At 38.3% G+C, this 26,298-nt stretch overlaps 1 protein-coding gene across 1 annotated transcript in view; it reads right to left on the bottom strand.

The window, feature by feature from the left end:
- The window catches only part of LOC108712409 (teneurin-2), a 1,104,728-nt gene that overhangs the window by 1,056,455 nt on the left and 21,975 nt on the right, over positions 1 to 26,298 (bottom strand). The window contains exon 2 of the mRNA XM_041588750.1: positions 15,636 to 15,911. Within this exon, the coding sequence (XP_041444684.1) occupies positions 15,636 to 15,911 (276 nt within the window). The remainder of the gene's footprint in view (positions 1 to 15,635; positions 15,912 to 26,298) is intronic.

The following is a 26,298-nucleotide window of genomic DNA, read 5'->3' as shown; positions in this document are numbered from 1 at the left end:
TTCGCAGCGAATTCGCGCCTGGCAAATAAAGTTGCCCATCACTATGCATGACTATAATAATTATTCCACCACTGTAAAAATATAAACCTAGGGGCCGATTCACTAAGGGTCGAATTTCGAAGTTAAAAATACTTCGAAATTCGACCCTCGGATTGAAATCCTTCGACTTCGAATATCGAAGTCGAAGATTTAGCGCTGATCCTGCGTCCGATCGAACGATTAAATCCTTCGAATCGAACGATTCGAAGGATTTTAATCCAACGATCGAAGGAAAATCCTTCGATCAAAAAATCACAGGCAAGCCTATGGGGACCTTCCCCATAGGCTAACATTGACTTCGGTAGCTTTTAGCTGCCGAAGTAGGGGGTCGAAGTTTTTTTTAAAGGGGAAGTACTTCGACTATCGAATGGTCGAATAGTCGAACGATTTTTCGTTCGATTCGTTCGATTTCGTTCGACTTCGAACGAATTTAACCAATTCGATGGTCGAAGTACCCAAAAAATACTTCGAAATTCGAAGTATTTTTCATTCGAATCCTTCACTCGAGCTTAGTGAATCAGCCCCAAAATGTATGCCAATAGTTTAGACAACTCTTTACCCTTCATCTATAAGTGAGAGCTGCCCATAATGTGCTTTTTTTTTAAAAAAAAAAAAAAAAAACTTAAAAGAACTGAACAATACATAGTTAACTTTCAGTATACATAAAAATAATGTACTAGATGTAAACTTGTCATCAACACAAGAAATACACATCCCACCTCACTCTAAATATCTCAAAATAAAGACAATGTGAATAATTAACCCTTTAATGTTCAGCAGCATATAATCTTTGTGGCAGTATCATAGATTCCACACTTTCTCATTTTATTTAGAGTAATCAGGAAAAATGCTGCGTCAGTAGTAGTAGGATTAAGTGAATTTTACTGATGAACAGTACCTTCTCCACCTGGAGAACTGAAAGGTAGCCCTCACTTATCACATACACACTTTTCCATTAGGAAAAATGGGGGAAATAATGAAGATGGCCAAGGTGTCAAGCATAAATAAATTCAAATTCTTAAGAATTCAACAAAAGAGTACTAAAAATCCCACAGGCACTGATTGGAAACAATAATATTGTTTCATAATGCTTAACTTTTAATAAACTATAATAAAATATGGTATCAGTAACAAATATTATGTCTTTTTCAGATAACTATTCAGTAAAACTAAATAGTTAGTATATCCTTAAAGGAGAAGGAAAGGCGTACAGCACTTGGGGGTGCCAAATTTTAAGTACCCCCAAGTGATTGTATTCACTTATCTGAAACCCCAGGCCAGTGCAGTTTTCTGCTGATAAGAACACCGGACTGTTTATGCCAGTGTGTCATGTTCGGCACCCTCAATCTAGAACCAATGCTAAGCTCCCTAGTCTCGGCTCTTGCTTTTGTCTTTAACAGCCTCCTTTCACCTCGGGAGGAGCCCTCAGCTAATTGGATGCCGCCAGGTCTTAATAAGAGGGGATCAAAGCTAAAGGTTCTGGACGAGCAAAGGGGCACGATCATTTCACCAAGGATACTGGATGGAAGACAGGCCAGACAGACAAGCGTGGACTGGCAGGATGGGCCAGTATAAGTGATCACAAGAATAGTCAGACAGGCTGGGTCGGTGCAGGCAGAGTTCAAGGAATGGTCAGACAGGCTAGGATCAGGATTGGAGAGCGTAGAATAGTCAGCAGGCAGGCAAGGATCAGATCAGAGAGTTCAGAATAGTCAGCAAGAAGGCAAGGGTCAGACTGGAAAGTTCAGAATAGTCAGCAGGCAGGCAAGGGTCAATATCAATAGATCAAGTAGGATTCACAAGGAATAAACACCCAGGATAATAACGAATAAAACCTAACAATGGGCAATGAGTTTTCATTTCATTCATTTCAAAGCCCCTTTAAATACTTTGAATTTAGCACCATTGCGTGATGACATCATCACGCCGGTGCATAAACCCGGAAGAGGGCAGCATCGTCTGCCATAGTAGAGGGAGCAGGACACATGTGTGCGGGCGTCCCTGCCTGGGGCCACTAGACCACCAGGGTAACCTTTTGTTACACAGTAAGCACCACGGAGCAATCTTCTTCCGTCTTCCTCCTTCTTGGCGCCGCTGCGCATGCTCAGTAGAACGAAAAGCCAAACTTTAACAAAAAAGTTGGCTATTTCGTTCAACTGCACATGCGTTTGCCCCAAGAAATTTAAAGAAAGAAGACGGAAGTGAATCGATCCAATCGATTCATGGTGCTCACTGGGATAACCCTGGGCCGGTGCATTTTTCTGCTGTTAGGAGCACTGGCCTGGGGTTTCAGGTAAGTGAATACAATAATTTGGGGGTGTCCAAAGTGCTGCAAGCCTTTCCTTCTCCTTTAATAGAAAAAATGCAGAGTGAGATCAAGTCAGCCCATCTCACCTGGTCCACTACGGCCAATACAACAGAATGCATGAGGTTGTTCATTGTCTTAAATATGCACTTGCATGTTCAAGCGTAGATTTCAGTGTTTCACTCATTTGGAGGTAAGCATTATGACCCGTTTTGTACTTAAAGGGTACCTGCCACTCAAAAATTCTTAAATTTGCTAGGCCGCCTGCTCTGGGAGGGATCTCCTTTATCAGGTGTCAAGGTCGCCTAGAAATCAATGGGAGCTGCTCTGACCCTATTGCACCATTTTTAATCAATTTAGACTTTTAGAAGTTTTTGGATATTTTTCACCAGTAATTATCCAAACAAACTTGGATTTTTAGAGTTTTTAGAGATTTTTGTATTTTTGGCCAGAATTTTTTTCTGTTCTTATTTTTTATAATCTGAACTTTTCATAAACTCTGTAGTTTTAGAGAAAGAGAGTTTAATTGTTGTATTTAAAAAATAGTCCTCTATATGCAAATTGGCTGTATCACTGAGTTCTGTTATCCCTTTAGTTGTCTTTTAAATTCCAGTGCCTGTTCAGTGATAGTAGCAGAAGCTAATGTAGAAAAATACATATAGAATGGTGCTAAAGCTTTCGAATCAGGCTAAAGGCTTGTAAATAAACTGTAGTAATGGAATGTGTGATAGTAAGTCTATCTTAAAAAAGGAAAATATTCTACGGTTATGGAATCTGTTATCTGGAAACCTGTAATCCAGAAAGCTCAAATTACGGAAAGGCTGTCTACCATAGTCTCCATTTTATCCAAATAATCCAAATTTTTAAAAATGAATTCCTTTTTCTCTGTAATAATAAAAAAGTACATTGTACTATCTAATATAAAATTAATCATTATTGGAAGCAAAACCAGCATATTGGGTTTATTTAATATTTAAATTATTTTTTTATAGACTTAAGCTACTGTGTGAAGATCCAAATTACAGAAAGATCAATTATCCGGAAAACCCCAGATCCCAAGTATTCTAGATAACAGGTCTCATACCTTTATATAGTATAGCATATACTGGGATACATGCTTAGACTGTATGTTTACAATGTACACGCATTATACACACCCACATGAAACCTTAGAGCACCAAATTCTGTTCCTCAAAACAGACATCAAAAACTGGAGAAAACAGAATTACATTTATAGAGCAGTGTTCAATTCGCTGGTAGGGATGGGGATGAATTTGACCCGTTTCGTTTTGCCAAAAATCCGCCGACGCCCATTAAATTTTTTGTTCCGCAGCAAAAATTCTTTGACACGCACAACATCATGGGTCTATGGGGGTCATTTTTTCAGCGAAACAAGGTGAAAAAATTCGCCCATCCCTATTCGCTGGTAAGAGAAATAGCTACTAATTTTGGGACATTGAAATAGCAACATATTGCAGCCATCTCATTACTTTTAAACACTTTCTATAAATTTCAAAATACAGGTATGGGATTTATCATCCAAAATCCTCGTTACCTGGGGTTTTACGGATAAGGGGTTTTTCCATAATATAAATCACCATAACTTAAAGGAAAAGTTCGATAACTGGGGGTTGGGGGTTGGTGAGTGTCCAAATGTTAGGTATCTGAGTACTTCTCAGCAAGCACCACAAAACAATTTTCTTCTGAAGAAGCAGGAAAAAAAATCACTCCATGGTGCTCACTGAACCCTGGGCTGGTGCCATTTTCTGTTAACAGAAACACCAGCTGCCATTTTTTCTTGCATATTGCCCACACTGCCTTGCACACTTTTTGAATTACTGTAGGTCTCTGCACTCATTTTAGAGTACCAGGTGCACTTGCACATGATTTTAACAGGCAGTGGGATGGATGCACTGGTGCCAATAATGACTATAAGAAAGTGCAAAGAGCATCTTTGGTGGCAAGTAGCTATAATGAATAGCATCAGTGTGTGCAATTAGTCGATTCATGCAATTTATTCAACTACGGGTGTGATCATAAATGAGCCTTTTTGTCTTCTTAAATTGTCTCCCCTATGTTTTATTCCTTTTAATCGCATCAAAATTCTTAAAAAAAGTAGAAACAATCTTTTAGTTTATAAAACACAATGACCAAGTGCCTGCTGCTCTGCTGCTATAACCGCAGGTAGTTCCACCAACAAACAGAATGATCTCTTTGTTAAAACAATAACCTTCTGTTTGGCAAACCTGAGACATGACATAACAACAAAAAGGAGCAGCAACCCTTTTGTTTCCCACACACACAATATTGATTCATCTACGTTGAACATATGTACAAACAGGATGAACAGGAAAAGGAGCTTTTGCGCACAGAAGAATTTCCTATAAGAATAAACTTTTTATGGGTGGAATCAATTGGGAGAATAAAGTACATGATGTTCTTTATGCGTAAAGAAAAACTGTCTGATTAGGTTGGCAGAATAAAATACTGCTCATAGAGAGATATTCCCTGTCTCTGCCCCAGCTATAACAAACACTATAACACTAAGGGTATTATTTATCAAAGGCTGAATGCAAGAAGTTCAAAAAATTTTAGGTTTTTTTATACTATAAAATCTGAATTTTTCGTGGAAAAAAAACTACATTTTTGGGGGATTTATTAAACCCAAAGACTGCAAAAAGTCAGAATCCGAAAATGAGGTATCTCAGACCTTCCGAAGTTCTATATAAGTCAGTGGAAGATGTCCCTATCCTATTTGGAAGTTTCTGTGGTCTCCGCTGGAATTAACCAAAAAATCTGACTATTTTGGGCAAAAATCTGAAAAAAAATAGAGCTTTTTTGGGAACAAATCACAAAAAAATTGTACGACTTTGGAAAAACTCCTTTGGTACCATTTTTCGTACAATTTTTTTCTGATTTTTCCCCGAACCAATTAATTAGTGCTTTTTTAATAATAAATAAATTTAAATCGTGGATTCTAGTTTGGTCCAACTTTTTTAATTTAAATACTCCCCCAGTGAGATTTAAAACATTTTCCTTCATTTATTAATAAACTTGCTTTAGTCAGTGAAGGGTTTTCTGCAACCTAAAATAAATACATTATTAAGGAAGGAAGTGTTGCCCAGAATGCTCTGGACCTGGGATTTTCCCGATAACAGACCTTAAGTCAACTAGAAAATCATGTGAAAATTAAATTAACCCATAAGGCTGGTTTTGCTTCCAGCGAGGATTAACATGTCTTATTTTGGATAAAATGCAGTCTATGGCCTCTCCATAATTTAGACATTTCCGGATAACAAGTTTCCAGATAACGTATTCCGTACCTGCAGTTTTAGAGCACTGGAGAGAATATCATACATTGATTTTTCATTAAATAAAAAAAAAAAAGATGAAGTCTCACATGACCTTATATCCACAAGGTTTTCTAGCTGCTTTTGTGGGGATTTAAGGGTTAAGTTTGACTACACCGTGCACAGTCGCACAGTAGGAAATGGATTAGGGCTGATACTTAATATTGATTGTAGTAAGCTAATGCCAGTGTGTAAAAATAACAGCACCAAACTGACCACTTTTTGCTAGCTTACTGAATCAAGCTTATTTAAAAATACCGTTGGGTTGTGTAAATGAAAAAAAAAAAAAAAGAAAGAAAATAGACTTAATCATTATATTTTTATTCATATTCCCAAACCTATATTGCCCCCCAGAAAGGACATTTTGATTCAAGTATAGAGTCTTGTTAGCTGTTATTCAAGAGACGCATACCTAAAAGGTTATTGATTTGGTTCTGAAGGACACAGTTTTTATTATGTACAAAAACGTAGCTGGGTACAAGCGTGAGAAATTAATGATGGCTTTGTAAGTGTCCGTGCTGTGGCGGTGAATCAGTGGGGCAACTGTCAATCTATATGATAATACATCCCAACACTTCATAAAATCAGCGATGTGAAAAAACATTGATTTTGTTCAGCCAAACAGAATACCTTGACTAGAAAGAGCAGGGACTGTACCGCAGTCAACACCTCGGCTTGTCTAATAGACATATTACATTTGTTTATATATTTTATATCACAGCTTCATTTTCATAAATGCCACCATAATAAAAGTGCCAGTTTGTTTGACAGGCATATTATATTTTTAGAAGCGATCTTGTTGTACTGTCTGCATTCCAGGCAGTCACTGTATGGTATTTGCACCTTGAAGTTCAGTAATTATTTTCCTAGGCGACCTTGTTCAGTCACTTTGACTTTTAATTCCAGTGCCGTTATGTTAAGTGACAGGCAAACAATTTATTAACAAGGCTTAGCAAAATAGTAATCAATGTTTACTAATAAGCACTTGCTTAAAGGGGCTGCTACACAGTTTCAGTTCCTGTGGCAGGACTTGAGCAATCACGTGGCTTTATTTTAAGAAAAAATAAAAGTGAGATTTGTTGCTATTTCAACTTCAGTGTTCTGATTGATGCAAAATAGTTGGGCATAAGATTCTCAATCCAAAGCTTTGCATCACAGCAAGCAGAATTCTGCACCAATGAGTTTTTGCCATCTGAGAAAAAATAATGAATGATTTGTGTCTGTCTCATGGATTATACAGATAAACGCTGAAGTTTAGGAGCATGTTTTATCCTTAAAAACTGTTACTTTTATTAAATGGATACTTTATTATTGTGCTATGATATAATTGGCCTACATTGTATCTAGTGATGGGCGAATAAATTCGCCAGACACAAACTCGCGCATCAAAATAAAATTGACTTGTGTCAAAATTGACGTGTAAAAATTATTCGGACACCCGTTGACTTTAATGCATTTGGACCAAATAGTCCCGCGAATAAAATTTGTCACTCGTGTCAAATTGATGCACGTCAAAATTATTTTGACGCCCATTGACTTCAATGAGTTTCGCCAATTTTTACCGTTTCATGAATTTCACGGTACATTTGCAAATTTTTCATCACATCGCCCATCACTAATTGTATCCGTTAATTAACATAAGTAACAGTCATCTTAGGTCCTCTACAGTAAGCTAGCAAGGGACATATTTTTACATGAAAATATAGATTGCCCAGGAGAAGACAAGCATATTGGAAAACCTTCACCTTTTCAAACTGTCAGATTCTTTTTTTGTACAGGTAATAGTCAGTAAATCAAGGGCCCATTTAAGGCTCCACCTGCAATTGTTATTGAGCAAACAAAGATGCAGTCATTCCAATAAGTGACATTATTTTTAAAGGTACTTGCTCCCACATTGCTGCACTGCATGCCACCTTCTGTTCTGAATAACACACAACTGCACCTATTGAAGCTGGTCAACATTAGTAAGTGCCAGTGGTGTAACTAGATATCACTGGGCACCACAGCAAATTATTTTTCAGGCTACTAAATGTCAAGAGGTTGACCTGTTTTACCAATATTTATTCAAATTGTATATGAATTAGGGCCTCATGGGGCCCCTATACCTCCTGGGCCCCCCTGCAGCCACAGGGTCTGATTCCTCTGTAGTTACGCCCTTTGTAATTAAATTGCACATGCAACAAAATAAACATGCAGACATAATTTTGCCATTGACTTCCAGAATTTATATGATGGTGCTGCAATGGCAACAAAGTGCAAGCACAATTGCATGTTTTGACTCTGTGATTTCATTGTGTGCATCTCCCCTTATGGCCGCAATTAAGCTGGAATTATGGGGGGAGTGCAATGTAGATAGAAAAAAACAACAACAAGACTTGCATTTGAAATGTAACTACATACATTGCACTTGCGTTTGTCTACTGCTTAATGTGTGTGATTCCAATTTCAGAATTGATGAGCATCCCTTTCTGGGTCTCCCCCGTCTTTGTGATGTCAGATGCCACAACACCACTATAATGTACACAATCAGTTAAAAGCTAATCCCAACAATCAATCCTAGTTCTGTCTCATCTTCTATAATATTGCTTCAGGAGGTAGATGAGAAGATTATATTATGAGAGAGGTTGGGTTAATACTTTAGCAGAGAAACAAAAATCCCATTTTGCGTAAATCAAACACCACAACAAAAAAACATGAGGTGTAGCACATGAGTAACCTGAACATTATAGTCAAATGTGATGGCTTTAAATATTTCACAGATAATACAGAAAGCCCCTTGTAAATTTTGTCTTGACTACTGTTACCTTTAAATTTACTTCAGCAGAAAAGTATACTATGTCGGCTTTACCTTTTCCCATTCCCACATTTTCTCATTTAATGAAAAGTTGGAAGTAACAATGAGCTGGGAAGTGAGCAGCTCTCTTAATACTGCAGTCAATATATTTGAACAGCTGCAGGGACATTACCTGAACAGTTGAGAAATAAGCGTCGAGCAAATTGATGGCCAGGGACATGAGTTACAGTAAAGTTTTTTTCCTTCACCCGCATGTATCCACATAGACATATTCACTTATCACTGTATTTATAATAAAATCTGTTATCTGCTTAGGACCTGGGGCTGTCAAAATATGGGGATTTTCCATAATTTGAAGTATTGTGCCTTAAAGGGCATGTAAAGTCTAAAATAGAATAAGGCTAGAAATGCTGTATTTTGTATACGAAATATAAACATTAGTGATGGGCGAATTTATTCGCCAGGCGCGAATTCGCGGCGAATTTGCGCGAATCACCGCCAGCGAATAAATTCGCGAAACACCCGCGAAAATTCGCGTCAAAAACGAGACGCCGGCGCCGTTTCGCAAATTTTCCGCCGAAACGGTGCAAATTTGCCCATCACTAATAAACATGAATTTACTGCACCACAAGCCTAATCAAACAAATAATTCATGCTTTCAAAGTTGGCTACAGGGGGTCACCATCTTGTAACTTTGTTAAACATCTTTGCAAGACTAAGACTGTGCACATGCTCAGTGTGGTCTGGGCTGCCTAGGGATCGTCATAAACAAAGCTGCTTGAGTTCTGCGTGGCTGGGAAGTAAGGCGGGGGCTCCCCCTGCTGTTCATAAGTATGATTGTTTCCCTGCTCAGCAGTTAGGGACCATCTGACAATTCTTATCCACAGCAGTAAATCAAGGGAGAATTTCACTGCATACAGTCAGGTTTCTTATAAAAACGGGACACATTTTTTAATTAAAGTATATTGGAGATAGGTTTCTTTTTCATTAAAGAAAGTAAAAATGGGATTTTTATTTTTTTGCATTTAGATGCCCTTTAAGGCAAGTATTGACTGAAACATTGGGTCTTAAATAAATTTCTTTAATTCAAGACCTGTGAAGTTCTATACTTTTTGGTTTGTATTTTTCTGTTATCTGCACCCATAATTTTTTAGTGTAGTGTGATCTTCCAGTATGACCAACTGAAATTAAACACTTCTATTTACAGTATATCAAAGATACAGACAGAAACACCATATCCATCACAACCATCATCCCAGACATCTCTTAGATTCCATGACTATTTCCCAAATGCTAAGGGTAGTTAGAATAGATAGGAAGGGAATGTGATCTGATTGAGATGGGTAAGAAATTCTTGGAAAGGGTATACCCAAAGAAATTGATAGAGGAGTCTATGCAATGGGCAAGTTCGCTAAATCATGATGATGCACTTTTAAGTGGTGAGAGAGGTAACAAAAAGGATCTGGGTAATGATCATAGTTACATAGTTACATAGTTAAATTGGGTTGAAAAAAGACAAAGTCCAAGTTCAACCCCTCCAAATGAAAACCCAGCATCCATACACACACCCCTCCCTACTTTTAATTAAAATTCTATATACCCATACCTATACTAACTATAGAGTTTAGTATCACAATAGCCTTTGATATTATGTCTGTCCAAAAAATCATCCAAGCCATTCTTATAGTCATTAACTGAATCAGCATCACAACATCACCCGGCAGTGCATTCCACAACCTCACTGTCCTGACTGTGAAGAACCCTCTACGTTGCTTCAAATGAAAATCATATCTACTATACAAGCAGATATGGACCGTATATTTATGAGAAGTGATGGGCGAATATGTGCAGTTTTGCTCCGCCAAAAAATGTGTGAATTTACTGCAAAATTCACGAAAAGACTAATTTGAGAAACACATTGAAATCTATAAGCATCAAAATAATTTTGGCGCAAGCGACAATTTTTATAAGCACAACGGTTTTGTCCAAATGCATTAAAGTCAACGGGCGTCCGAATAATTTTGGCACGCAGCAATTTTGAGTGACAATTCTGATGCGCACCAATTTTTTTTGACACAGCTGATTTTTCACCATCAAATTGTCGCCACAGTTTCACAAATTGATTTGCTTTCAGCAGAATGCAGAAATTCGCTGCAAATTCGTGTCTGCAGAATTTATTCGCCCATCACTAGTGATGAGGTGCGACAGAGTGTATTAAAACACTGGCCATTGCTTACCACAGATGAAGATTCATCCCTTAAGAGTTTAATAAGACCAAGATTTAGTTGTACCAGGGGTAGAAACCTCTAGGAATTAATACACCATGGAATCTGACGTAGGTCACGTTAGAGAGGTTGTATACTCCAACTAGGGATACACCGAATCCACTTTTTTCGATTCAGCCGAACCCCCGAACCCTTTGCGAAAGATTCGGCCAAATACCGAACCAAATCCGAAGGGGGAAAAAATGAACTTTCTTGTTTTGTGACAAAAAGTCACGTGATTTCCCTCCCCACCCCTAATTTACATATGCAAATTAGGATTTAGATTCGGTTCAGACAGGCAGAAGGATTCGGCCGAAACCGAATCCTGCTGAAAAAGGCTGAATCCTGGTTGAATCCTGAACCGAATCTTGGATTCGGTGCATCCCTAACTCCAACCACAGAAAAAGGAGGTTAGGCATTCAGACAAGCCACAAAGGTCACTTAAAAATAAGTTAAAATAAAAAAGAAAACTTGTTTGAACAAAATCTCTATCACCTTAGAGAAATATCTGGCAAAATTAAGGTAAATATTTATTATCCTTTCTACTAGGAAGGTTAGCTCTCACTGTGGCGAGAGATAGTGGGACTAGCATCCAGTTAGGAGCCCAGAGGTAGAGGGACTGGGCTAAGTGGGGCCTAGTGTTCCTTGAACACAAGTCTGACACATTTGCTGAAAGTCTGAAGGTACAGAGTCCCTGACAGGAAAGAAGGAGCAGGGAAGTTTGCAGTAGGTTGGGGTCCAGTGGCCTGAGGGAATTTTAATCATCATCATCATCATCATCATTTATTTATATAGCGCTGTCAAGATACGCAGTGCTTTATACAGGGTGTGTGTTAGAAGGGAATTTGTGTAGAAAGTATTCATAAAACTGTGTTTGTGGTGGAAAATGACACTGTTCCTGAGTTTAATAAAAGTATTTATATCCGAAATTCAAAAAATCCATATTCATCTAACCTTTGACATACTATGATAGTCAAAGGTCCTGTTTTTTAGCATTACAATTTCAGCCAATACACTTTTAAAATTTTACTCAACGCAATTTAGTAATATAAATAATTAACTGAGATGAGTCATGTTTGTAGCTTGTGTTTAAATGTAATTAGACATGGGCTACATTATGATGGCTTTGGAAGCGGTCAAAGAAGCTACTACTAGTCTAGTGTTTTTCAGTGACATGTCATAGTCTCAGGATTTCTCGAGTAACCAGCTGAGTTGCAACAGATTAATAATCCTAGTCATACTGTTAAACTCTGCTAGAACTATTTGAAGAAGAAGCAAGATGAAGGGAAGCTAACAGCTATGACCTCTCTTTTTCCTCTAACACAGCACCATAACACCATTTTGCTTTCCCAGACATCATTAGTACTCAATAAAAGGATCACCAGTCTAGGGAAAAAAACTGGGAGGGGTTACAAATATATTAAATGGATATTTCCTTGTCCCCCTCCAATTCATCATTAGTTCAATCAATGGAGCTTGTCATAAACATATATGATTTTTTTAAATCAGGAAGTATGTAAGGTTGTTGCCATTTCTGGAAGCAAATATGGCAAAATACGGAAATTAAAGTCTTCTGTCTGTCTCATCGAACATGGTAGAAATAAATCAGCAACCCACAGGGAAGAAGAATGTGACTTTATTTTCAATTTTAGATTTTGCCCTGTTTATTGCAAGAAACAACAAAATCCCTACATACCTCCTAAACAATATGCAAAAAGTATATTCAGGACAAGCCCTATGAATTGAACTAATGCTTGGGTATATTGCACCTTTAGGGCTATTCCACACGGGGAGATAGCGACACGTTTGCGGTCGCGGCGACAAAGCGCCGCGACAGTCGCCGCGACCGGCGCAGGCGACAGTTTTGTATGGGCGCCTATGTAAAAACGCCTGTGCTAACCACACGAGGCGATGCGCTTTTCAACAGTCGCCTGAAAATACCTCGCCAGGCTATCTCCCCGTGTGGACTAGCCCTTAACCCCCACTACACTTATCTGGGATAAACTGGATATAAATATCAAGGCTAAACAATCAGCCAGTTCACATCATTTGTAAGAACTTCTGCAGCAGTTCTTGAGTAAACGTTTAGACACCAACTACCTTAATGGAATGCCCTGCTGTGATCACTGCACTAGGTGATTACTTTTATACATTTAGCTTTCTTTTGTTTTGCTTACTTAAGGAATTTTTTGACATTTGTTTTATATTATTTAGAAATCAATTGCCTTTTTTCATCATTACTCTAGGAGGGTTATTTATTAAAGTCCAATTTTTTTCTCATTGTCAAAACACAATTTTTTCATGGCAAAAAACTTATATTTTGGGATTTATTAGACCCCAAGGGTGTTAAAAGTCAGAATGAAAAGTACTCCAACTCAGACCTGTCAAGATCATATAGAAGTCAATGGGAGATGTCCCAAAAATATCCTGATCTGTGCTGGGTTTCCTGCAGTAATCCGAAGATTTTGTGGGTTTTAGGAGTCAAATCTGAAAAAGTCAGTTTTCTTGGCAAAAAATCCGAAAAATTCATATGATTCAAATTTTTTCATTATTTTATTGAGTTTTTTTCCTGCACAACAAATTTTCAGGAAAATGTTTTGATAAATAAGGGGAAAAAAATCTGTGCGGATTTGGTCAGAGTAGTTTACAGAAAATTTGGAGAAATTTTTTGGATTTTGATAAATAACCCCCTAGCTATCACTATATAACGAATTAGGAAGTACATGCCGGACATTTTCAGGCCATATTGGAAACTGTACAAAACTTCTAGTTCTTTTATCATAGCAAATCTGTAATACCATTCAAAGAAACTTTTATACCTTCCCTATATATAATTCATAAGATTTTCCCAATCGTTCCCATTTACATAAAGGAACAGATTTGTCAAACATTTTGCAGTCTATACTCTCTACTTCTTCTTTCATCCACGTCAATCTTTAATAAAGCAGTGTGAGTGGCTAAATTTGGCCACAAACATGCTCCTCACTCAGTATTACTACCTACAGGTGTGAATATTTCCTTATAAACATTGCTCAATTTGTCACTTTGGGTACATGAGTGTTTAAAACAATCAAAAATTATTTAAATATCAAAAATACTGTAGCAATTATTATAAAACAGATTAAAAATAGGAGGGTCTGAATACTTATGTAAACTAAAAACACAAAAACTGAACAAACAAAGAAATAAGTTATCGTTTAATAACAAATAACAAAATTTCAGTGTGAAATGTATTATATAGTAAAATCAGAGACTTGGTCAGGGGTCTGAATACTAATTTACATCATGATTTTGTAAAAATGACATCTACAAAAAGTTTAACGTTCCCAGACCTTGAGATAGACAGTCTCAAAATATGGCAATTTTCATTTATAATATAGTTATCATCCAAAAATGCATTGGAGTCTGATGATATTTAGGAAGTCTCATTCATGAATGATATTCTCATACTTCCTTTGATAAATGCCTACACTTGTTCCCACCATTCCTTGTTATCATTCTTTATTTACAACTAACATCTATCATTGAGAAATCAATATTACCTTTGATTGCCTCCGTGTTATAATTCAGTTATTTTGGGGCAGACTTATCAAGGGTCGAATTGAAAATTTGAATCTGAATTTTGAATTTTGAAATTCAAATTTTTCAGTTTTTTTTAGTAGAATTCGACTAGGCAATAGTTAAAATTCGAGTCGAGTTTTTAAAAAAATTCAAATTTGATTTTTTGAAATTTATCATGTACTGGCCCTTTAAGAATTCAAATTAGACTGTTAGCTACAAACCTGCCTAGTCGCTGATCTAGTCTATGGGGGACATCCTGGTATTAATTTGGAGTTGTTTGCAGCCTTCCTGATAATTAAGTTATTTTCAGAGAAAAAACTCGAATTGAATTGCAGGTCGATCCCATTCACCTTTTTATAAACTCCCACGAACTTTGACCCTTGATAATTCTGCCCATTAATGTAACCTTTTCCCACCCCTGTCTGTCTTTCTATCCGATAATATATGCATTGGAATGAAAACGGTCTTAAAACTTTTAAATTTTTCAAATGTATTTCAATAAATGTTTACAATATCCAAGATATTTATATATATACAGGTATGGGACGTTATCCAGAATGCTCGGGACCTGGGATTTTCCAGGTAACAAATCTTTCTGTAATTTAGATACTTTGTCTACTAAAAAACCCAATGGGCTGGTTTTGCCTTCATTATGGATTAATTATATCTTCGTTTAGATCAAGTATTAGGTATTGTTTTATTATTACAGAGAAAAAGGAATTTTGGATAGTCCATTTTCATAATTCGGAGCTCTCTGGATAACGAGGTTTCCAGATAATGGATCCCATACCTATACTGTATATATATATATATATATATATATATATATATATATATATATATATATATATATATATATATATATAGTGAACAAGGATTGCGGCACTCACAGGGTTTTAGTGAAAAAAAATACAGTATATATATTGACATGAATGGTTTCTGATGCTTTCCGTAAGACAAAGGGAAAGAATAGGAATGATCACAATAATATGCTGCTGTATATAAAACTAAAATGCACAAATACTGCCATAAATACTCTTTAGTTATGTCTGACAGCAATTAGCTCTGGCTCATCTACATTGTACAGTTACTCCATAAAAAAATCCAAGGGATGTTTCGCAGGGACATTAACTTTTTACATATAAAACCAATAGGTGTTATAAATAATATCTTACAGCCAGCTGCTTTATTGGGAAGATAATCAGGTATGTAATAGCACATTGTCTAAGATACTGATGGTAAGAGGGTAATTAATTTCTTCTGAAGAACATTTTTTGGTTTTTACACATCAAGATAAATCTTTGAGAAGGAAAGAAGCCTACCGTTCTCTTCATCTGATTTATTTTCATTCTCTGAGTCAGTCAGAGTGAGAGCTGAGTTTTCACGGCTTGAGAGGCCGGAGCTGCGCCTTGATTTTATGCTTCTTCCCCATAATCGTATAGCAGGCTCTGGAGACAGTCCTCCTTCTGTATCCGAGTCAGCATCAGATGGCACGCTCAGGGCATAGCCTTGGTGTAGTATTCCAATATCTGAGCAATAGCCACTTCTATGAGGAGAAGGCTCACAGATCCCTAGCTCTGCTAGGGTAAAATTAGTTCCTGTAAGAAGAACATAGCACACATTACAAAGGGTTGCAAAATAATGTATTTTTAAAGATCACCTTCAGTTGTATTAGTATACGAGTCCATTCAAACCAAGTATTTGATTACATGAAATAACCAAAATGGTTTACAAACAAAAACATAAAACATCAGTGAAGCAGATTTCCTACCTCTTCCATCCAGGGCATCTGAAATGCCGCTGGAGATCCCCACTCTCTACCCCTTGTTTACATGTTTTTGTTATTACAAATGGGCATTCTGTTTTCTTCCATGACATTGTGATTTGCAATCATTGTCTCATTTCTCAATTTTTGACTGCCATTGTAAGTTGATAATTATGTTTTATTTGTTAGGGTTTGTCACAGGAGCTGGAGGGTATCTTATTACATTCTTGACATTTAGTAAAGGTTTAGTAAAGGTTTCAAGGTTTATCACATATAACCCTATCACATATGTGACCCATTCATCTTGACGAATATTCACGAAACGTCAAAAAACAGCAATTTTTTTTGATGCACAACAATTTTGTTCACCCATTGGAGTCTATGGGCATCTTTTTCATGGTGAAACCTGACTAAAAATTTCACTGATCACTAGTCACATGTCCACTGCAGCTGCAGTGGCTGGGATTGGGTCATCCTGTATACAGTAGTTGGTTATAGTATGGCAAAGGTTAAATTGGCTTTAATTTGTGTTAAATAAAGCTGTGGTCAACCTCCACCCACAAGGAAATCATGGTCTCCTTACTTGGTAACACAAAATCAGAGCTGTGACAGGCCGGCCGGGCACCCTAGGCAACCCGGTTGGCAAAACCCTTGCTAGCAAAGGAAAGTGAAGAGACGAACGGGGAGGAAGGGGGTGAGTGATGGAGGGAGGGGTCAGAAATGGAGGGGAGGGAGAGCGACAAGAGAGGGGAGGGTGTCGAGGGAAAAATTAAGACTTAGAGGTGCGGACTAGGGGTAGGCAGAAGACAATTTTAGAGGTAGATGCCCTGCGCTCCCCTATTATTGCACCCTAGACAGCTGTCTCTTCTGACTACCCCTAGTTCCGGCCCTGTACAAAATCATGCTTGCTTTTCAAATAATCAGGCCTGCCTCCTCACAGTCTAATAAAATGAGCCAAAGAAGGAAGGATTCCTTTGTCTCGTGTGCCATGGATTCAACTGGCAAGATTAAGGCAACCACAAAAAGTTTGGCTTGCAAGTGATTTGAATAAACAATGTTTCAAAGTTCAAAATGAACCATTGGAATTGCATTGGACACTGAAGGATACAGTATATCCCCGTCAGCTATTGTGAAGTGATACTTTTGTTCCCAATCACTAATGACATTGGTCACCTGGATTCAGTAGCATCCAAACAGACTCTTGCCTAGAGCAAGTGTTGCAAAACTTCTGCATTAACACTTTTGCCTGACATGATTAATGGAGTTACATTAATCAGTCGCATCCTCCATGCTTGTAACGTACACATACTTGATATGAAGAATATCTAAACCCTAGCAGATCCCCTGACCCCCCCCCCCAAGTTTTCTTCCTGCAAAATTTATTCTATGGAAAAGTTCCCGTGTGCTGACCTGCCACAAATCTGCAGTTTGCACAGTAGAGTTCATGGTGCCATTTTTCCCTGTCTTCTGATACTTTTTTTTGTTAGTTTGTTGAAATGGACCATGTATAAGCATGCACAGCGGAATCTATGTCCTGAATCAGCTTTGACTGCACATGTTCCCACAGAGGAAAATAGTTGCATATGCTTTATATGTGCTAAATGTGTCAATACACTAGCATTGTATGAGTTTTGACATTATTGTGTGCAAAGTTTGTCTTGGAATTACATCATTTCTGGTGCTTGGTGTTAGAATGAGCTTTGCATGTGATTCAGTGGGCTCAGGTGTGCTTATGCTATTTTATTTGCACCCAGTATTTATGCTACAGTCTGAGAAATGGCTATTTAGTCTATTGCGCCAGGCTCATATTCTCTGTGTATAGGCGCTATGGGCTGAAATGTGGTGTTCTTTGCATTTCAGGCCAACTCTTCAGTGGATGAATGAGGTTTAGTTAGCCTTGATTTTCATGTCAGAATTAGCTAATGTATTATCATGAATATCGTGAATTGCCTGAAGCACCAGGCAAGCACATTAGAGCCAATAGGTAGATCTGTTTTTCTCCACACATCTTCATTAACACGTTTTTTTCCTGGTGTTATAGGAGCAAAGTTCCTGGTGATGTAATATATTGTGTGGAAACTTTAATAATATACAAAGTAATGTCTCTTGTTTGTTGCTATTAAAAGACAATACAAATCTTGAGTAACTTTGGATTGTATGGTCATTTTATTTTTATATTGAATGTAAAAATTATCACCAGCTAGTTGAAGCTATATCTACATTTTGAGAGACCAGATTAAGTAACTTTCTACGTTCCTTATGGGCAGTATAAGTGGAAAAGCTAAACTATTTCTGAATGAGTAAAATGAACAACACTTCCAGTCTGATGAACAGATTGGCAACAAATTAATTAAAGGAGGCACATAGGATAAATAAACCCTAATTCTGTAGGCAATTATAAGTGATACTATGGTGTTGCTTTTAGATGGTGCTAAAAATATATATTATCTTTAAAAATAGCCCCTTTATTGGAGTTCCCTATTGATGTTCACTGGTCCCTGTCTGTGTTTCAAATGAGGGGTGGGCGTGTCCTAAAGGTCCCTGCCAGAAGCAGAGTAGGAGGGGGACAGCCAATCACAGTCCTGCAGTAACACAAGCAAAGTCAGGCTTTGGTTCCCTATCAGGTCCGGCTAGCTGCTGATTGGTTACTGTCCTACACTGCAGTGAGCTAAGAGCCACCGGCTTTGGCTCCCCTGCACAAACATTGAATGACAGATCTAATACAGTCTTTGGCATGGGCTCCTTTTACCTAGAAGATATATTAGAGCTCACTCTTTTAAAATCTCCAGAAATCCTGTCTCTCTACATGCAGAATTTGTACCAAAGTCAGTTATCTACAATCAGTAGTTGATTTTTATTCTGCAGGAATCTGTTATTTGAGTCAACTCTAATATATCTGCTAGAAAAGGTTGCCCCCCCTCCAAAAAAAAAATCTATTGGATCAGATAGCCTGGGAGCAGAAAGTAGAAGAGAAGGGAGGGATTATTAGGGTGTTTGCAGAAATATTCAATAATCAACCTGAAACAATACTTTTTCAAGGACAATTCTTCTATATCTAAATGAGTATAATTCAGTGGTACATTCTTATTTTTTACACAAAATGTCTCCTTTAAGGTAAATCAGAAAAGTCACTGTTTACAAAATTTTAAACAATGGAAAACAATTATCATTCCAGATGCAATAATCTAATTTCCAGACTGTAACTAATGATTCCTGCATGGAAGAGAATTGTGTGAAACTTTAATCCCAATTTTGCATTATCATCAGTGTTAGATTACAAATGCATTGGCAAATATGTCAATCCATGCAACTACTGGTAATCCCCCAGGATTCCTTAGTACAATATTTGATAAATCTGCTTGAAAATATAATAGATCTGATGAATTAGTCATTGATATTTCATTAACATGCATGATCCTGGCAGTGTGCATGACTTCTGCACAACGATATTAAATATAGATTTCAAAATCTGATGTAGTTCTAACATAGAAAGCACTCTATTCAAGGGGCTAGCTGCAGTTCTCTGTGCTTCAAAACATTGGGCAGAGGCTTGTAGTAATCTGCAAAGAGTAGACTGCAGCCTTGTTTTGGCATTCACACTGCATTATCCTACATAAATTACTCCTTAAGACTTTGTATGCCTGATAGTGATCATGTAGTTGACAGAACTGCAGTTTTCATGCTATTTAGCAACCTTCATATGTCAAAACTGTACATATATTCAGTTTACCTTCTTACTGGGTTAATGATTCTGTATTCTTAAATATGTCTAGTGTATGGACATCTTAAAGGGGAACTACTGTGAAAATGTAATATAAGCTTCTATCTGTCAGGGGGCCTATCGGCTCCCAGCCGGGAGTAGCCAGGACCAAGGAGGAAGCTTTAGGGTTAAAAGTCCAAGGTCGCAGTTAGAGATGTCGCGAACTGTTCGCCGGCGAACTTGTTCGCGCGAACATCGGGTGTTCGCGCTCGCCGGAAGTTCGCGAACGTCGCGCGACGTTCGCCATTTTGGGTTCGCCATTGTTGGCGCTTTTCTTTGCCCTCTCACCCCAGACCAGCAGGTACATGGCAGCCAATCAGGAAGCTCTCCCCTGGACCACTCCCCTTCCCTATAAAAACCGAAGCCCTGCAGCGTTTTTTCACTCTGCCTGTGTGTGCTGAAGAGATAGTGTAGGGAGAGAGCTGCTGCCTGTTAGTGATTTCAGGGACAGTTGAAAGTTTGCTGGCTAGTAATCGTTTTGATACTGCTCTGTTATTGGAGGGACAGAAGTCTGCAGGGGTTTGAGGGACATTTAAGCTTAGGTAGCTTTGCTGGCTAGTAATCTACCTTCTACTGCAGTGCTCTGTATGTAGCTGCTGTGGGCAGCTGTCCTGCTTCTGATCTCATCTGCTGACTGCTGCAATAACAGTAGTCCTTGTAAGGACTGCTTTTATTTATTTTTTTGTTGTTTTACTACTACTACTACTACTACTATAAGAGCCCAGTGCTATTAGTCTAGCAGTGTTGGGGAGTGGGACTGGTGTGCTAATCTGCTGCTCCTAGTAGTTCAGCAGCACCAACTTTAATTTTTTTTTTTAATATTCATTTTTTTTTTATTTTACTTTTTTTTATTTTACTACCGCTGTAGTAGTGTATAAGTTGACCTTTTAGGCATTATTTGCCCTGTAGGCATTATTTGCACACTGTTTTCTTCAACCCGCCATCTAGCTGTGTGACCTTGTTCACATTCTGTCTAAATATCCATAATATTACCGTCTCCAGAAAAAACACCGGAGTGACTTTTTTCAAGCAGCCATAATATATTTTACGTAATCCGTATCCACCGCTGTAGTAGTGTATACGTTGACCTTGTAGGCATTATTTGCACACTGTTTTCTTCAACCCGCCATCTAGCTGTGTGACCTTGTTCACATTTTGTCTAAATATTGATAATATTATCGTCTCTAGAAAAACCACTTGAGTTACTTTTTTTCAAGCAGCATTCATATATTTTACGTAATCCGTATCCACCGCTGTAGTAGTGTATACGTTGACCTTGTAGGCATTATTTGCACACTGTTTTCTTCAACCTGCCATCTAGCTGTGTGACCTTGTTCACATTCTGTCTAAATATCCATAATATTATCGTCTCTAGAAAAACCACTTGAGTTACTTTTTTTCAAGCAGCATTCATATATTTTACGTAATCCGTATCCACCGCTGTAGTAGTGTATACGTTGACCTTGTAGGCATTGTTTGCCCAGTTTTTTTGGCCGCAGCCACTGAAGCACAGAGGCCAGAAAAAATATGCCATATAAATGCTGAAAATAGTCATTTTTTGCCATACGTTGACTCAACGTATATGGCAAAAAATGACTATTTTCAGCATTTATATGGCATATTTTTTCTGGCAACTGTGCTTCAGTGGCTGCGACCAAAAAAACTGGGCAAACAATGCCTACAAGGTCAACGTATGGCAAAAAATGACTATTTTCAGCATTTATATGGCATATTTTTTCTGGCAACTGTGCTTCAGTGGCTGCAACCAAAAAAACTGGGCAAACAATGTCTACAAGGTCAACGTATGGCGAAAAATTACTATTTTCAGCATTTATATGGCATATTTTTTCTGGCAACTGTGCTTCAGTGGCTGCGTCCAAAAAAACTGGGCAAACAATGCCTACAAGGTCAACGTATGGCAGTTGTTTAAAGAGAACAGTAGATTACTAGCCAGCAAAGCTACCTAAGCTAAAATGTCCCTCAAATCCCTGCAGACTTCTGTCCCTCCAATACAGAGCAGTATCAAGCAGATTACTAGCCAGCAAACTTACTATCATCTGTCCCTGAAATCACTAACAGCTCTCCCCCTACACTATCTCTTCCAAGCACACACAGGCAGATTTTTCAGATACATTTTTGCCCTTGATCCCCCTCTGGCATGCCACTGTCCAGGTCGTTGCACCCTTTAAACAACTTTAAAATCATTTTTCTGGCCAGAAATTTTTTTTTTAGATGTTAAAGTTCGCCTTCCCATTGAAGTCTATGGGGTTCGCGAACCGTTCGCGAACCGCTCGCATTTTTGCGCAAGTTCGCGAATATGTTCGCGAACTTTTTTTCCGACGTTCGCTACATCCCTAGTCGCAGTACAGGAGCGTTCAGGCAAAGACGAAATCCAAATTCAGGCTAGAGTTCAAAGGCAGGCAGAAAGAATGCAAAATCCAGGTCCAGGCAGAGGTCAAAGTCCAATAATTAATAAGTCAGGAATAATAGCACCCAGGAATGTTAAAAAAACAAATCCTATACACGGGCATCGAACCGGCATCTTGGGCGTCCTTTTATTTTGAATTTGGCGCCGGTGACATCATCGCACCGGCGTCCCGTAGCAACCCACGTGGGACGGATGGGCGCCGCCATCTTGGATCCTTCGTCGGGTAAGGACACGCGGCCTGGTGCTCGTTACACTATCACACCGAAAAAAATCATTTTCTAAATGTAATCATTTAAAAAAAGCCGTGCTGTTTCTGAACTCAATGTTACTTTTCACTGTCCCACTCTCAGCATTTGTTTCCATTCACCCTCTCTTCACAGGAGTCAGGAGTCTGATTTTAAATGGCAGATCTAATACAGTCTTTGGGATGGACTCCTTTTACCTAGAAGATTCATTGGAGCTAACTCTTTTAAAATCTCCAGAAATCCTGTCTCTCTACATGCAGAATTTGTTCCAAAGTCAGTTATCTACAGTCAGTAGTTGATTTTGATTCTGCTGGAATCTGTTATTTGAGTCAACTCTAATACATCGGCTAGAAAAGGTTGCCCCCCAAAAAAATATATTGGATCTGATGCTTAACCCCTGCATGGAGAGAGAATGAAGGGAAACAGATGCTGAGAGAGTGTTAATTAAACTTGATTATTTCAGAAACAGTACAGAAGTATTATTTGGTTATACATAGACATTTTCTAACTTCAGTATGCTGAAGCAAATATGAAAGCTTCATTTGTGTTACCTTTTAAACATTCATGTTATTGGCCTATGATCCTATATTTCTCCCATATCAGACACCATCTATTTTTTCCCAGCCCTATAAGACAGCTTTAATTGTCTTACACCCCAGCCTTATAAGTAAAATACAGTTTTAATGGTCTTACACATTTGGTAAAAGCTTAAGATATTAGGGTATTGCCAAAGATACTAATGTATAAAGCAGTTAGACACAGTCATCTTAAGCATACAATGTAGTCATGAAGAATAATATCTGATGTTGTTTTCAGATTTGTTACCTTTTTCAAAACATTAATCCCTATAACTCTCGCAACAGAAGGCTGTTTTGGAATTCTGAAGGTCAGTGACGATTATATTGAGCCATCCCTATATGTTTCAGTTAACACAACGACCTTTAGCAAGGCAGTGGGATTATTAAGTATTATATACACTTCTGAGAACATCTGTAAAGAGGGTCGAAAGAAAGGTCAATACCAGCAAGGCTAGAGAATCATGTGTTCATTTATATAATTTATGACTATAAAAAAAAAAAAGAGCCAGAAAGAATTTTTACCAGATAAAAACATGAGGGCATGAGGTCAGGTTGGAAGGCAAAATCCTATGGTTATTATAATATAATTCCAAATGGTATGTGAAATCACACATTAAAAAATATACATATACACACACACATTATGAATGTGGGTCAGAACAATTTAATGAAACGGTAAGAGCATGAGTGGATGGGATTCAATGATGGATGAAAGTGAAAAGATGTTAAACCCCCCCAGAAAATAGCTATAGTTTACATGCTATTCTTACCCACCAAGTACCCCTTTTCTCTTCTGTACCCTAAACAGTGGAAAAGTGGAAACAGACATTTCTAGTTTTTGGTAGTCAATATAAATGCAGAGTGATATTACCAGGGATTTTATTTCAGCCTCCAAAATGTCAGGCTTTTGACTACCCTTCTTTTAACAATCTGCTCATGACATATGGCAATTGCAGAAGGGGGTACTTTCACCAGCTTTGGTTGCAATTGTTCAGTGCTGGGCAGGGTTTTTGTTATTTTAAAAAAAATATATAGGCACCCAAGGGTCACACACCACTGCCTAGATATAGGCCCTTGAGGGCCTCTATGTAAATAATGCCCTAGAAATAGAGAACACTGCTGTTTATAACATACAGTACAAAAAAAGGAAGATAAGGGACTGAAAGGGTAGACAAAATACACTGTTTGGTAACAGGTTAACTTTGTTAAAACAGAATGTAAATGGGCCATTCTGGGAGTTTGTCAATGGTAACTTTTGTTTGATTTCAACTCATGCATGGCTCTAATCCAAAAACATATATACACCACCTTATAGTCTTTAGTTATAGTTAAAACTGATATTCTTTCAATTTCCGTCAAGCCCTTTCAGAGAGCCCTCTTCTTTTCTGCGATGTTATTGCAGGGAATATTGAATGGCATCATTGCTTGCTCTCCTTGCCCTTTTCAGTAGTGATGGGTGAATTTATTCGCCAGGCGCGAATTTGCGCGATTCGCCGCCAGCGAATTAATTCACAAAACTTTGCGTCAAAAAAACAGGCGCCGGCGTCAAAAGCGGGCGCCGGCGTCAAAATCGAGAATTTTTCGCCTTTTGCGAAATTCACGAAACAGTGCAAATTCACGAAACAGTGCAAATTCGCCCATCACCAAACTCTAAGCATACAATCCTTTACAATTATGCATTGTATATATACAGGTAGGAGACCTGTTATCCAGAATGTTCATGACCTGGGGTAACAGATCTTTCCATAATTTGGATTTTCATACTTTAAGGGGCACATTTACTATGGGTCGAATATCGAGGGTTAATTAACCCTCGATATTCGACCATCGAAGTAAAATCCTACGACTTCGAAGTCGAAAGATTTACCGCATTTAGTTTGAATCGTTCGATTCGAAGTCGAAAGTCGAAATAGCCAATTCGATGGTCGAAGTAGCCAAAAAATAACTTCGAAATTGGAAGTATTTTTCATTCTAATCATTCACTCGAGCTAAGTAAATGTGCCCCATAGTCTACTATAAAATCATGTAAACACTAAATAAACCCAAAAAGCTGATTTTGCTTCCCATAAGGATTAATTATTGTCAGGAACTCTTACTCTGGTGGTCTAGTGGTGCGGCGGGGACGCCCGCCGCGCCACTCCTCCTTCCTAGTGCGCGTGCCGCGCCCATTCTTGCCATTTAAAGGCGCAGGCGCGCTGACGTCATACGTCAGCGCGCAATGGAGCCAAATTCAAATATTTAAAGGGGTATTCATTAATCTAATGTTGCCCCTGATAGGTTTTGTTCCTGGTGCCTTGTACTTTGTGCTATTTATCTTCTTGTCTGTTGATTCCTGTGTTTGACCCTGCCTGGCTGTTTTACTACTCTGAACTCTGGAACCTGACCCTTGCCTGTCATTTGACTCCGATTCTGCCTCATCCCTACTGATTGATCTCCCGGTTTTGACCCTTGCCTGCCTGACCTCGCTTTGAACGCTGCCTGCCCAGACCCGGCCTGAATTGTTACGCTGATTTTCTGCCTGTCTCGACCCAGCCTAATCTGACCTCTCTATTGCCTCACGCCTTGTACTACGACCTTCTGTCCAAAGACTTTGCTCTACAGTCGAGCCCCTCTGCCTATCCAGAACTCCCATCTTGCACCTCTTGTTTAAGTCCAGGTGGCATCCAAGTAAGCCGAGGGCTCCTCCCGAGGCCCAAAGGCGGTCACACTACTGGCGAAGCACGAGCTGAGACCAGGGTGCCTGGTGTTTGTTCTGGTGTTGGGTGCCGACCGTTACAATTATATCTTAGTTTAGATCAAGTACATGGTAGAGTTGTATTAGTACAGAGAAAAATGAAATAATCTTTAACATTTTGGATTATTTGATTATAATGGAGTCTATGGGAGACTGCCATTCTGTAATTCAGAATTTTTTGGATAATGGGTTTCTGGATAATGGATCCTATACCTGTACAATAATTAAAAGTTACCACAATGGCATTTTAAAGTGGACCTGTCACCCAGACATAAAAAGCTGTATAATAAAAGCCCTTTTCAAATTAAACATGAAATTAAAATTCTTTTTTTTATTAAAAGGTTCATAGCTGTTGTAAACTCATTTAAAAATCTCAGCTGTCAATCAAATATTGCCTGCCATAGAGGCGGGGCAAGCAATTACTTTCACGTTCTATTCAGCACTTCCTAGATGTCACTGGTCTCCCCACATTCCC

The sequence above is a fragment of the Xenopus laevis genome, chromosome 3S (assembly GCF_017654675.1).
Source record: "Xenopus laevis strain J_2021 chromosome 3S, Xenopus_laevis_v10.1, whole genome shotgun sequence".
NCBI classification, from domain to species: domain Eukaryota; kingdom Metazoa; phylum Chordata; class Amphibia; order Anura; family Pipidae; genus Xenopus; species Xenopus laevis.
The sequence above is the reverse complement of the archived record's forward strand: the minus strand, read 5'-3'. Positions and strand labels throughout refer to the sequence as shown.